The sequence below is a fragment of the Apostichopus japonicus genome, chromosome 14 (assembly GCF_037975245.1).
Source record: "Apostichopus japonicus isolate 1M-3 chromosome 14, ASM3797524v1, whole genome shotgun sequence".
NCBI lineage: Eukaryota > Metazoa > Echinodermata > Holothuroidea > Aspidochirotida > Stichopodidae > Apostichopus > Apostichopus japonicus.
Window position 1 is genome coordinate 3,443,447 of NC_092574.1, and position 14,357 is coordinate 3,457,803.

At 41.9% G+C, this 14,357-nt stretch overlaps 3 protein-coding genes across 10 annotated transcripts in view; 2 read left to right on the forward strand and 1 right to left on the reverse strand.

Annotated features, from left to right (window-relative positions):
- LOC139980152 (uncharacterized) overlaps window positions 1-14,357 on the reverse strand; it is a 170,397-nt gene that overhangs the window by 44,673 nt on the left and 111,367 nt on the right. The window lies entirely within an intron of this gene.
- LOC139980149 (uncharacterized) lies at window positions 81-7,567 on the forward strand. 2 transcript variants are annotated; one of them, XM_071991581.1, is made up of 7 exons: window positions 81-539; window positions 1,787-1,862; window positions 3,593-3,786; window positions 4,427-4,670; window positions 4,919-4,990; window positions 6,066-6,153; window positions 7,387-7,567. In XM_071991581.1, the coding sequence occupies exons 2-7, from the start codon at window positions 1,787-1,789 to the stop codon at window positions 7,565-7,567; spliced, it is 855 nt and encodes a 284-aa protein (XP_071847682.1). In that variant the 5' UTR covers window positions 81-539. The 2 variants fall into 2 exon arrangements, with proteins under 2 accessions (XP_071847682.1, XP_071847681.1); XM_071991580.1 differs by having other exon boundaries at window positions 81-1,862.
- LOC139980147 (zinc finger MYM-type protein 1-like) lies at window positions 7,563-14,324 on the forward strand. The gene has a single exon (XM_071991575.1). The coding sequence runs from the start codon at window positions 7,836-7,838 to the stop codon at window positions 9,870-9,872; it is 2,037 nt and encodes a 678-aa protein (XP_071847676.1). The 5' UTR covers window positions 7,563-7,835; the 3' UTR covers window positions 9,873-14,324.

Consider the following 14,357-nt stretch of genomic DNA (forward strand, 5'->3'; position numbering starts at 1 on the left):
CCCAGTCATCAAACCGACGACAATTGCTGCAGGCTTTGGATTTATTTTGTAAGGAGAACTCGCAAAGCCTTTCTCGCTCCCAGGGATCCCACCGTATGCAGGTGGAATGGACCTAGTCATGGGCGTCAATCCAGGGGGGGACGGGGGGACACGTCCCCCCCACATTTCGGTGAGTGGGGAAAACAATACCAAATGTCCCCCCCACACATTTGGAAAAAGAGTAGTGTCGTGGCTCTATTTGGTTAGGGCTTACACATCTCAGGATTCATATCATCGAATATTAGAAGCTAAACTCTATGAAAAGTGACCAAGATTTTTCACATCAGTAGACCTGCCACTTTGTCTGTTTGTTGCGACGAGCGAAACTTGAAATCGAAACTACAAGCTGTGTGCGGATAACGGTGCGGCCGGAGCCTACAACTAGTCCAAGAAGTATGCCCTCTATTCGAAGAAGCGCGAAATTGAAACTTCCGAATGTTGCAACCTGTGTATGACCGTGTTACCACGTTAACACGACCACAGAATAGGATATTCGAAAGGTAGGTAGTTTCTAACTATTATCTGCTGTTATCTGTAATATTCTTGTTAATAGGCCTTGAATTATTAGGCGCTATTGTGGGTCCTGAATAGGTATTGCGTTATTCGACGCGACTGTTACAACAAACATGGTATAGCTTGAAACAGTGAGATATGTCTGATCGGTCTGCTTTCTAAGTAGCATACCTGTTCCGCGAACATTCAGTTCGTCATAATCATAGGTCATATTGAACTTAAGCCCGGACCGTCAGAGAGTTAGCTCTTTCAAAGCCTAACTTTTGGGAAGAGGAGGTGACTGACAGGTTAAGTGACATCTAGACGTTGCACGCAGTTACCAAATTTTACGACCTTGATAGATATCATTATCCGGCCTAGTCATAAACTAGTAGCCTACCGGACATTGCTCATTATGGAGTAGGCTAGGCCCATTGTGCAGCTGGGTAGCAACTTTAATGTAACTGGTATAGCCTACATTTGGTTCACCATAAATCGATCCACTGTCAAAGAGTGTGACAAGGTCCTAAAATGAACCTGCTCCAGTGCCTTAGTCAGTGAGAAATGCGCGGGGGGGGGGGGGGGGCAGCGAACACATTGCATTTTCAGTACATTCAAGAAAGGTCTTCGAGAAAGGTTTTAATAATGTTATTTATGGAGTCCTCACAAGAGCGGGAAAATATTTTTATGCCCTTACGATAGCCTACATCTACCCGTTAGCAACCACCTCTAAAACTACGTAAGCTCAGATCCTATGAATACGTCAGGACCGGATTTGTAAATGTGGCGGCCCTGGGCATGGATCTATGTGGGACCCTCAAACAGGCATTGGCTCCTCGTGGCAAATGGTATGATTGACCTGACACACATGCACCTACTAGCCTACTGTCAGTTGGCACAGATCTACACAGCTTTAAGCTAGACAGCCCTTTCAGTCGCCCTGGAACGAATGTTATATATCCTAGACTGTGGGCCTATTGGTATGGGGGCCCCTGGACACATGCCCCGCTAAAACCGGTCTGTCCATACAATGGCGGTGTTACTGTCGGGGTGGGAACATAAATTTTTGATAGATATACCCCTTCCTCTTCTGACCTTCTGAGGAGCGTACATAAAACCGATGTGTACGGTATTGATGTGTCGTTACACAGGACCCGATCAACCAACCCCTCGGGTCTGAAACACTTGAAAAGCATAGTAGGAGTTTCTCATGCCCACTGGCATCTGTCCAATTCTTCGAATCTTTCTTAAACAGATGGCCGCTCCAAGGAGCAAATCACGAAAACGTCGGAGGTCATCGATGGCAGTAGGCACGACAGTGACAACCAAAGGTAATTGAATGAATATTGCAGTGCATATATGATGGGAATGATGAACATGTATGGCCATGATTTAAAGCACCCAAAGGATTAAATGAGTGTGAGTTGTTGCTATGGACCATATTTTCACCTAACGCCGTAGCTTGTGACAGTTATGATCAGCTACTTGGGCACATTCATTGCAATTAAAAGCCTGGAGGCAGTGAAGTGCCTTTATTTGCTCCACTGGGCTTAAGCCAACGTGCTACAAGAGGCGAGTACAACATCGATTAACGTATTGGCGCTGTCACATGAAAGGGTTCCTAGATGGCAACAATATTGTTAAGTCTGAAAACAGATTAACAAGGGTCGGATTGGTTCTGTCGGTAAAGCTCTGGACATTGGATCGGGCAATTGTGAGTTTGGACCCGACAAGGACAGCTCAGCTTTTGCTTGTTTGCCTGTGTGGCCTTGGAAACTCGACTGCCCACAAACCATGGTATGAAGAGGGTACCTGTGGAGTGATTTTCAACAAAAAAAAAAACAGAAAAACATGTAGCGCCATATGTGCCCCCACCTCCCTCTATAGGGAAGCTCACGTAGACAAGATATCGTGACATACTGAAACAGTGTGTTGTACAGAGTGGCGTAGCCAGACTTTATCATCCAGGGGGGCAGAGGGGGGCTAAGCATCTGGAAGGTGGGGCAGAATCAGCGTATTTTGTATAGGCCAAACAGTATTTTTCTCGATTGGTGATTCCATTTAGGGGGGGGCAAGTGGGGGGAGGCAAGGCTTTCAACTGGGAACTGGTTGTACATCAGGGTGAATATCTGTAAAGATCTATCATATATCGGTGATGAAGTGTTATATGGAACCCGGGTATTATAACTATAATTTTTTGTTGAAGAACATGTGTTCCAGCGATATAATGGTTATCACAAATAATTTATGCTATCAAATATTTACTGTTTAGTGTTTATCGAGTAAAGCACGCGGCTTATTGAAGAAACATAATCCACTGTCCAGTGGATTCTCAGATTTCCGAGATAAACCAGATGGTATTGTTTCGTATGATGGTATTGTTTTGAAAGCCCCGGTTATTCAATTAATAAAAATCGTTATCCCGCATGTTTGCCTGATATATCGTGAGCTCGCAGAGGTCAATTCAAATAAAGCGAAGATGCAGAATATTTCGTCATGAGATTGCGTGTTTTTGTGATGCAGTATGGACGGTTTATCAATATTAATATTACTGCATATCAAAGAAATGTTTCGAAATATTATAGTGATAAAACGGACCCCTATCCTTTCCCTCCTCTAGTATCAGCATTTAATTTACACATGCAGCTGTGTTGTCCAAGTAACCAAGGACCAGGACGGTTGGCTCAATCTCTGTTTCTTGTATGAACACGGTTTCAACATAGGTTGTTATTTTGTATTAACTCCACGTGGAGATCGTCGGACTAACCGGGGTTTGATGTGTCTGTGGAGTGATGAATAGTTGTCTTGGCTAATACGGGAGCAATTAATTTCTAACGGAAGCACTTAAAAGCATTCAAAATATTTACCTTCTATTCGAGAATGGCTGTCGTTCTGTGTAGAAGAGAACGCCTAAAATAGAACGGTACATAGGGGAACGTTTAGTACGAAAATAATACCTAACCTCTTCGTGTAATTGTCTCTATAATTACTTATTTTTAGGTATGAACCTAATGAATGACGTACAAATAACAGATAACAATATTTCCTCAATCACGTATAGAATCTCATCGTGCCCGCCTGCTCTCGAATGCTGAGAGATGTGGACTGAAGCTGAGGTCCGACGTACAGGGTGACGGTAAGTGTTATTTCCGGGCACTTGCGGATCAGCTGGCAAGAATCGGTCTCCTTGAAAGTGTGAAAACCACAAGTCATGAAGCGCTCCGAGCAGAGATATGTGATTATATGCAATACAACGTGAGTACTTCGTTTAATCATTACGGTATTCATGACGGTAACCTTCGTATGTAACTGATCCTGCAGAGGCTTTCTGAGTCAGTGTCCCGGCAAGAATTACTGATCTTCTTCAGCGTGGTGGTGATTATTAGGAGGGATGATATGATGTGCGCGTAAGGTCGTCATTGAGGTCGACCAATGGATCAGTCGTTGCTCGTGACGAATATGAAACATGTTTAGTACTATCGATTCCCTTAAAACGGGACAAAATTGTTGCCAGTGAGTGGGGTTGCAAACAAACATTTGCCGCAAACCGCACTTACGCGATCAAAACACGAAGCCGCAGTGAATCAGTGTAGTGTACGGTAGCCTTCAAATGAAATGAGAATAAAAAGGAAACCATAAGCTTACAATGTCTGTTCGAAAGGTGCACGATTTATCATGATTACTCATTTTACTAACGGTATCGAATGCATTCTGGGTATGGTAAGGCTATACAGGTTCGCACTCCTGTGTAAAGGTTCTAGGTTGGCATCAAGCCATCTCAAATACTGTCAAATAGTGCAAACCACCATATAATTTCAAGTTTATGCAGGAAATAGTAACTCGAGAAAAATGAACAAGTTATCTGAGGATGTGATTTGTACTTCATTCCTCTCAGGCAATTCCAGAAATGGAACATCATGTCTCTGCGGAGTATATATCCAACATGCGACAAAACCACGAGTGGGCTGGAGAACCGGAAATAGTCGCCACCATGAAAAAATATGGAGTGAATATGAAAGTAGTCACAAGTGCAGCAGGGAGTACAACGAACGGATTTTACATGCATCACTTCCAAGAGAAGAACGCTACCGAAACTTTGTACTTGGGACATATCCATGAGAACCACTATGTCAGCCTCGGTAGGTAGAACATAGTTTATGTCACCAAATCAAGATGTTTTTCACTATTAGGGAGGAGGCGCTCGCTGTAGGACATTTCATACCAGAAAGACTCGCTCATCTCTTTTGATTCTCTGAAATAAGCCTGGCCTCTCTTGTGCACATTCAGAATTACAAGTTTATAATAAATCAGCACTATGTATCCCTGAAACGAATAGGTATAGGCTCATAACCCTTATCATAATACCGATAACTATTCCACTTTTCAGAACCAGATGACAATCAAGAACAATACCCCACCAAAGACATTGGAGCTCCCTCACCAGCAATGTCTTCGGCAGGTGAGAATTTATAGTTGATTGTATGTATAGTATAATAACAATCATGCAGACGAGGGTTACTGCTGTACACTCAAGACTCAGAAATCCTTCCCCTATAGGTTGTACGTTTGAACCAAAATATGGTGGATAGTCTTGAGTGGTTATTGAGGATACAGGTGTGATATTTCAGTACAATTGATCGCAAAAAAATGTATAGAAAAAATGCACACGATAATCTGGAAAGTGTATGTAGTCAATTTGTCTCTCCAAATATACGGCGCGGAGCCAGTATGAACAGGCCTGAGAAGAAAACACTGACATCTAAGCATGCCCATCAATTACTGCGTATGCCTCTACTGAGTCCTTTCGGAAATATTATTTTGATGTGAAAATAGCTCCCAGTCTATACTCCACTGAAATGACTTACATCCTTTTGATATATGTATGCGAAAAATAAGCAATATTTTTCATGATTACGATCCTAAATCTGAGAAGCACGTGTCAGAGAAATTACCCATCCAAACGCTCTGTTCCATGGGCAGAATAGGAGCCTATACCGAAGAATTCCTGACGTTCCAGGACAAAACGGCTAGTGGAGAACACTGGCTAAGGGTTGTCCCCTCCCCTGTGAGAAAATTTTTGAATAATTCAGTGTCCTTACATGCTATCTGGTGCTAAAGTTGTCATCTTTGGAAGTAAAATTTGTGTTTGATAATTTATATTAACTAAAAATGGCTAACTGCCGAAGGGGGGGGGTAGTCACAAATACTACCCTTTAGATGCCTCTTGTGACAGGGTATTACCGCGGTCCTTTAACAATCTTAGAGGAGTTTGGTCAATGCTGACTATTGTCTAGAAGGGTATAATTTACAGCGTGTGCGAGGTTAGTACATTATATCCAAGGAATAATTATATCACCTTCATTCGTTAAAACCCCGTTATTAATGAATTTTGACCAGGGCAACAGAACATGTTGCACAAAGAGCGATTTTGCAAGACACTTCATGTTTTATAAAAGTTTTCAGTTCTTTCCTGCAATTTGTTATTCAAAAATAGATTGATCTTATTATATTTTTCTTATTATCCAATACGGCAGATTCACGAGAAACTTTCGCTAGACCTACGAAGAGGATAGAGAAGCAAAGTACAATACATTCGTTCTTCGGTCGGTCTACCCCAAAAAGGTGAGACTGCCATTGAGGTATTTTCCAAGATTCCTATAGGATATTGGTGAATTGTTGTGTTGCCTCTTAAAGCGCAACAAGGTGATTATCCAAGCACATGCATAAGGGTTTAAAACCTAGACGATTGCAGGTAGGTACGCAAAAATGTGCACACCCTGACTAGGGCCGGTTGCCCGACAGTTCATCTATTTGCAACCTTTAACAAGCGTAAATTTCTATACTAAAGCTGAGAAATGGCCTTGTCTCTTTATTTCAATATGTTTTAATGCCTAATTAAGTGTAGGGTGAAGTTAGTCTAGACTATCCCTACTCCCTTCTTTCTATAAACAAGACAATTGTAGTATATGCTACAGTAGGAGATGTAATTCTTATGAATTCCCTCAAATGTCCCTTGAAGAAACGAATAATTCCGCACTCCCAGAAAATTTTATCACCAACGGAACCTGGTCAATTAGCAAAGCTTGTTCAGCTTGGAGAACGAATTCCTCGTAAGCTTGAAAAGTGCGTTGGTGTGCTTGTGTGACGCAGATAATATATTCAGTGCCACGGTAGCCTTAGCCTACATTTCCAGTGTATTTATCAGGAATGTTCGACCCTATCTCAGTGGGGGCCGGTCGCTGCATAAGTAACTGAAGCGTCTGATTCAGTGAGATGACCATTTATACTAACAGTTTAACAACCCTCTCCAGAGTTTGTATTTATTTAAGAAAAAATAGAGAAAAATAAAAATGCCTGGGGCCGCTCCTGAACGAAGGGTGGGCAATTGGTAAGTTGCCGTATGCTGGGTAAATAACCACATCTCCACATTGAGGTCTTGCTACAGTGGCATTGCCTCAATGTGCCAGGTGAAGGCTTGTAGCTGACTATAGTGCAGTGTTCAGACCTGCATCCTCATATGGTGAAAAAGTGCATATAATCGCTCTACTAATTGAAAACACAAGTACAGTGAGTTCCCTAACTGTTCCCATAATGATCGGGCAAATGGAAGTAAGTGCCCTTGGGCCTTGTCATTGTTTACAATAGTTGCAACCTTGTGTGTGCAATATTGACCATTTCATGTAATTCTAGCGGATTCTATAGATCAAGCCAGAACATCGTCAAATATTATTCTCACCCAAGGCAGGTGTTGTGAGAATCATGCCATATAATTTTGGGCGACGGATCAACGAATTTACTTTTAATAGAGTATACTTTTCAAATCCTAATGAATATGTTGTTCCGCTTTCCTTTCAGACTGGCATCACAGGAACCCAAGACATTGGAATCAAAATCTACATTGGCTGATACACCACCTAGACCTTTAACGGTGACACCAAGTACGTCGCCTACTCCCGCGACCGCGACAAAAAGTGCACACAGTAGTCCTAATACGGAATCTACAGAATCGGCTCCCTTGCCTCCCTCAACACCATAGCTCACCAGTTCCTCCATCAACTTCTGTAGACGAACAGGACAAAAGTCAATGTAGCTTTGAATCCGACGTCTCCGTCTCAACACCTGGGGGTGAAGCAACTTGCTCGTCAGCAACACCGACCTTTCCTGAATCTCCTGGTTCACCACCCGGTTCAGCTTTTCAAATACCACCTAATTGTACCACAAGCTCTGTCGAGGCCACGAAACTAACCGTGCCACTTCATGACAAGCCACACCAGCCCAAGGATGTAACCTGTCTGCCATCGCAAATGCTGGGCAATAGGACACTAAAGTTCCAAACGACGTGGTATGAGAAATTCCCATGGGTTCATGTTTCTTCAGAACTCGGTGGCGTGTTGTGCTTCACCTGTGTAGATGCAACATTGCAAAATCTCACGGGGATGGCGAAATATCAAGAAGACACTTTCATATCAACGGGTTTCAAGAACTGGAAAAAGGCCATCGAGAAATGCCAGAAGCATGAAAAGTCTGATGCGCACCGGATTTCCATATCAAATCTGATTTCGCGTAAGAAATCACTTGGTGTGGATCTTCAGCTGAGCAAACAAAACCATGAGTCTCAATTGTCGGCCCAGAAAGCGTTGGTGAAGATATTATCATCTCTTCAGTATCTAGCTCAGCAGGGACTAGCGATTCGAGGAAAAGAAACGATCAGCGGGAACTTCAACGCCCTACTGCAGCTACGGGGATCCGATGATGACAACCTTAAAACGTGGCTCGAAAGAAAGACGTCTTATACTTCTGGGGCTCATCAGAACGAGATGCTACAGCTAACGAGCCATGAGATATTGAGAAATATATGCTACGACATCAAGAGCAGCAGTGATTGCAGTGTCTTCGGTGTAATCATCGATGGTACCCAAGACTGCACAGGGAGGGAGCAGGAATCAATATGTATCAGGTATGTCGATGGCAATTTCGACGTCAGAGAAGAGTTCTTGGGTCTCTATGAGCTATCCTCAACAACGGGATCCACGCTGTGCAGCATGTTGAAAGACGTTTTGATTAGATACCAACTGCCGATCGAGAATCTACGAGCACAGACATATGACGGCGCGAGCAACATGGCTGGCAAATATCGAGGTTGCCAGGCCGAAGTAAAGAAACTCCAGCCACTTGCGTTATACACTCACTGCGGGGCACATGTGTCGCATCTGATTGTGTCAAAAGCTGTCCAGAGTGCAGCGTTCATCAGAAACGCCCTAGATCATCTTCAGGAGCTGGGCAAGTTATACAAGAGTTCAGGGAAGTTCAAAAACCTGTATCTAGACTTGCACGATGACGTTGTTGATCATGCATCTCCAGGTCGATTGAAACCCATCTGTCCAACCCGGTGGCTAACGCACTCAGCTTCTATTAGAGCCTTTCTGGACAATTACGAAGATGTCATAAAAGCATTGGGTACAGCATCAGCTGAGTTCGGCACCAACGTAGCATCCAGAGCCACGGGAGTGATGAAGTGTGTCTCATCTGTAAGTTGCATTCTCGGATTGCTGGCTGCTCTGCCAATCATTCAATGCCTCGAGAAATTCAACCGGGCCCTGCAAAGCTCCAAAGTCACCATATCAGGTATGATCGAATCCGCAGGAGTAGTGGGAAGGGAACTTCAGCGGCTTCGTTCTGAGGAATGTTTCAAGAGTATTTTCGACGACGCACACGAGAAGGCAGCGAAATGGCACCTGGACCCTCTAGAAATACGACAGCGAAGAATCCCTGCAAAGTATGCTGGTGATGGCGAGCAACTTGTGCAGTCCACTGAAGAAAAGTTCCGCAGTGAGTATTACAAGGTACTAGACAGCGCTGCTACCAATCTAGATCATTACTTCGCGTCTACGGACATAGACCTACAAAACAAGTTGGCGTCAATGTTACTTAATGGAGAATTCCACGCAGATCTCGTGAGTTGGTACCCTGAGCTCTCCGACAATCTTAAGATTAGTCTGCCTTTCTTTCGAGACCAGTTCCACTCGTCGTCGGTTGAAGGGTATCGACAAATATTCAAGTCGATGAATCCAGCGGTACGGGCTATGTTTGGCGAGGTCGAAGCTCTCTTGCGGTTGCTCCTCGTCTCCCCTGCCAGTTCGACGGAAGCCGAGAGATCTTTTAGTGCTATGAGGCGTTTGAAGACATGGCTACGGAGCACCATGACTCAACAGAGGCTGAACCATGTGATGGTGTGCCTTTTTCACCGCGAACGTCTGGCCCAGTTGAAGCCTGAGGAGTTAGCAGAGAAGTTCGTTGGTTCCTCGGATTCCAGACCCCGCATCTTCGGGCGGTTCCTGTAGAATACTACTGCGCTCCACCATGATCCTCAGAGACGGCACTTCATAGCTAGAGCCAAAGCCTGTACATAGTTGTTGCTTAGTTGTAGATGGTGTTCCAAAGACGGTGCTCGTTCACTAATATTGGGAAATGAAATAGGGAGCATATTCCGTGGCAGTGCATCCCATGTTACCTTGTTGTTGAGTGATACCGGAGTTTACTCCAAAGTGAGAACACTGGGAACACGGTGGTTACAAGGTACGCTCCGACCAGAATTCACCCGATTACTAGATGCAGATCCACCTAGCAACCGAGGTAACTTGCGTGAGGACTCCAACGAACAACCACTGATTTATTTTGATGCCTTCATCACTTTAGCCACCACTCACATGGGACCTATTCTAAGTCTGACAATACATGCGCATGTGTGAGGTCCTGAAAATATGATTAAAGTGGTTTGTCTTGCCATCCTTGTTTCAAATTTCATAGAAATGTATTCTCGTAGACCTAGCAAAACATTTAAACTGACACAGACACATTGGAAGTGTGTCACGGGTGGCATTACAATTCATTGGTGGTTTAACATGCTGGCGTATGACGACTTTTGGCCAAATTTGCGCTAAGCTCACTATACGTACTTTGCCTAATTAGTTATTTATTTGAATTATCCATTATGGGGTATAAAGAAATGCACCATTTTGTGGTATGGCTCCCACAACGGCAAGTTGAGAAACTCACATGCAGTCGCGGCGGATAGCTTGCTTTGCCTATATTTCCGGGGACATTTTGCGACATCGTTCCTATAGGCCTATATCTGAGGCCTGGGTCATTCCTTGAACGACTTGGTGCAATATAATGTGCCGAAGTAAATTTATTCACAGATTGCTAGTTGTCATTGGTTCGAACAAATGAGGGGTATCCTATCCTGAAACATAGATCAAAATGGGGCTGGGGTGTCCAGTTCGCCGCATCATGTGTCATCTTGCACTGGGTTCTAATGTTCATGTCAATTGGAATCACTAATAAAGAAATAATGCACCAAAAATTAAGGCCGCATGAAATTTATTGCAGACTTCCTCAGTGACGAATTTGTATTTTTCTCCCAAAATCCCACAACTAGATGGCTGCTATATAGCCTGGCAAGTGCCATCTCCAGCGATCTGGCAGGTATTGAAATCTGAAATTTTCTTTGTATGCTGCGCGCCAACCGATGGTGGCGCTCCGCTTAGATAGTACTTACGGCCGGACTAGTCGAATCGATTACGTCCCCCCCACGTTTCAAATCGGATTGACGCCCCTGGACCTAGTAAATTATTTCCTTTGTTTTACGAAAGTCTTGACTTTCACCCTTTTGAATATTCATGATTTCTTAGCTTGATGCTACGCAGGGACTGGATTGGTAATGAAAGATCTCCATTGTTTACAGATCACGCCTAGTAGTAGTGTTCTACCTCTTGCATAACGTTATTGCGTAACTTTTATTACCTTTAATTACCACAAACGCACGCCACTTGCTATCGAATCTGCAGACAGGAAGGGTCGATGCGTTTCTCCATGCTGTTTTCAACATAATTTTAACCGAGACTTAAGTAATATCTCGATCTGTAATAGTCATCGAGATGTGAGGTGAATATTCCTCTTCATTCTTAATCACTTTTTGTAAACTTGTAATTAATTTTAAGTTGATATTTCATTAAGTTAATTCACAGTCATGATCGCTCGTAAGGCCTATCTAAGTTTAGTACAGTGTTTATTATGCTATGTATGTGTACACCATTAGCTCAGTACAGTTTCTGCATTAGGTTTGTAGTGACGTAGAGATTTGCATATTTAGTCTGGGCGCCCTCTTCTCAAAATGGCCGCCTCCATCGCGTAAAAGCTAGGCTATAATAAACTTATCTTGTAGGAATGGTAACCTACCACGCTACTGTAATTTGATAGTTGAGCAATTGTTACGATGGATTACGAGTATCATTTATAATAAACAGTGTGTAATTCTGGGAATTAACCTCCACTGTTGGAAGTATTGTCATGACATAATTTAGTTATTCCAGTTAGTTATCTAGTCATCTATATTATATTTTCTCTTCTGTTCGTAAGTCAAACTTTGTGTCACATTGATTTTAGTACTCTTTGAGGTATAACTCATCACCATAATGTTGAGATGTAACTTACATATAGTTTTCTATCTTGTCGAATCTGATCTTTTAATAATGGTTTTCAGAGCAATTTTCGTATGTTATTGAGTGGGCCGAAGCCTTACACAGCATGCTAGGGACAATGGTCTACTTAGGCTTCATTTGTATATTGCATTATTAGTTTGGTACATATAAGAATGTCAATCTTTAATTATTGTAATTGTGTTTAGAAAATTGCCTGTTTACTTAAACTTTGAGACATTCATAATCAGATTTAGTGATAGAGACTGATTTCGACACTCCTTTGTCCAAATTTGATCACTAAACATGTTCTAGTTTGAGGCTTGATTTCTGTCAATTATCGTTTAGTGTAAATGAATCACATGTCAGTCACAAGATTAATGGTTTATATAACTATTGTATCTCCAATAACTCATTTTCTGAAAATAGTTCCTTTGCCGTATTATTGATTATAGTTCGTTGCATGCATGTAAAGTCAGCAATAGAATTACAGGTACATAAGCTGTTCACTATGGCTTATTTCTAGGAACTTTTGGATTTGGTTTGAGCTCTTAAATATCTCTACCTAATTGCTTATTTCCTTGAATTTCAGTTTCATTCAGTATTTTACTATGATATGATAATCCTTTTGAATGTATAAACATATTTTCATGTTTCATCATATTTATAAATGTTTTCCTTTTTTCTTTTAGAGTGAACACCGTTTCACACTGTAGCTGTTTGCTCCACCGCCCTTTACTTTACTGTACCTTTACTTTATTTTTATGCTTTACATTGATTTCTTAGAACTCACTGGCCATTTAACCCAGTGTTATTCTTGAACCCGACAGAAGATAAATTTTGCTTGTTTGTCTTATTTTGTACGAGTCTCCACAACAGGCAAAAATATGTTCAGCACACTTCAGAAATGATGACTGGGACAGAGGATACATTCTTCCGAATAGTTTCCTTGGGAAGAATTGGCGTTATGTTAGATGTTTACTTCTAAACTCAGAATCTTTACATTTTGTACATCAATTTTTTTACCCTGGTCATAATTACCGTCATATTTCAGTCTGTGGGTGATATAAGCAATATCTTTCATATGCCAGGCTGACCGTTGTTTTCATGTCACTTAGTCATATCTAGGTAAATCCAGGTTTATACGGACGGGTTATAGACAATGGGGATGAGAGAAAATATGACCTATTCAACCAGTGAAGAGTTTAAGCTTTTTTTATTTACCTTAGGAAGAATAATGGGCTATACTAGATCGATACTTCTTGCACAGTCTGATTACTTCCATTGTTGGGCCTTATGTTAATGGAGATAGTCATCCTTATTGGTAGGCTGGAAGTATGCTTTGAATATTTGGCATGTTTGCTATACCATTTGAAATTATCCCTGCCAATTGTGCTTGAATGCCGTCCCCCACACCTCCCTGTAGCCCACTCTCGTTAATCTGTCTACAAAAACACGTCAAGGTCAGTGTCTACGCAGAGGCCCTCTAAAGGTTGTCTCCCTAATTTTGATATACAGTATGCTTAAACTCATTAGCCACGATTGCCTAATTGTTATTCTAATGTGCATACTCAATTGTTTAGCTTCAGCTGTGATTTATCCCATAAGTGCAGTAAGAAAAGATCATGTTACAAAAGATAGTTGTACGCTGCTACACAAGAAGGTCCTGTGTGATGTAGTTCTCTTTAGCAAAACAAACGACACCAGCTATAACAACATGTATGGACGATTTGCATTGTGAGTATGTATATATTTTACTGAGACGGTAAAAGTTATCACATTTTTCTCTTTTGAAACTCTTAAAATGTGTAACAAGGAATCCATTAGTCATGTTTTCTGAGATGTTCCAATTGCTTGTGTATCTGCTTTTGTGGAGTTGTGACTTACTGAAAGCCTTATACTTTATGGCAGCAAGACTGAGACATATACCCAGCAGAGCTTTGTATTTCTTGGATTCAATTATTACTGCATCCACTGACTGACAAACTAACTGCAAACACGATTAATTGCAACAACAAATGAAGAAATATCTGAAATGTTGATATTTTTTCACAAGGTAGGCATTGGAATTGCGGCAAGACCCCAATATCATACCGCACACTATGTAAAGTGACCTATAATGGCAACGAATTTTACAAAATATGATCAGTCATTGAGGCAGGTTTGTAACCATCATTTACTTGTAATTGAAGAACTGCCAACCAAAATGAGTTTAAGTAGCCATGTGTGAACAATTCTAACAACCATTTCTTTCTCTTGTAACTGCATGTTTATTGCAAGACTGAAGTTAATAAATGGCTCACTTTCTTAAGAGAAGTACGAAGAAAGTCCATTGTTATTGTTTTGCGT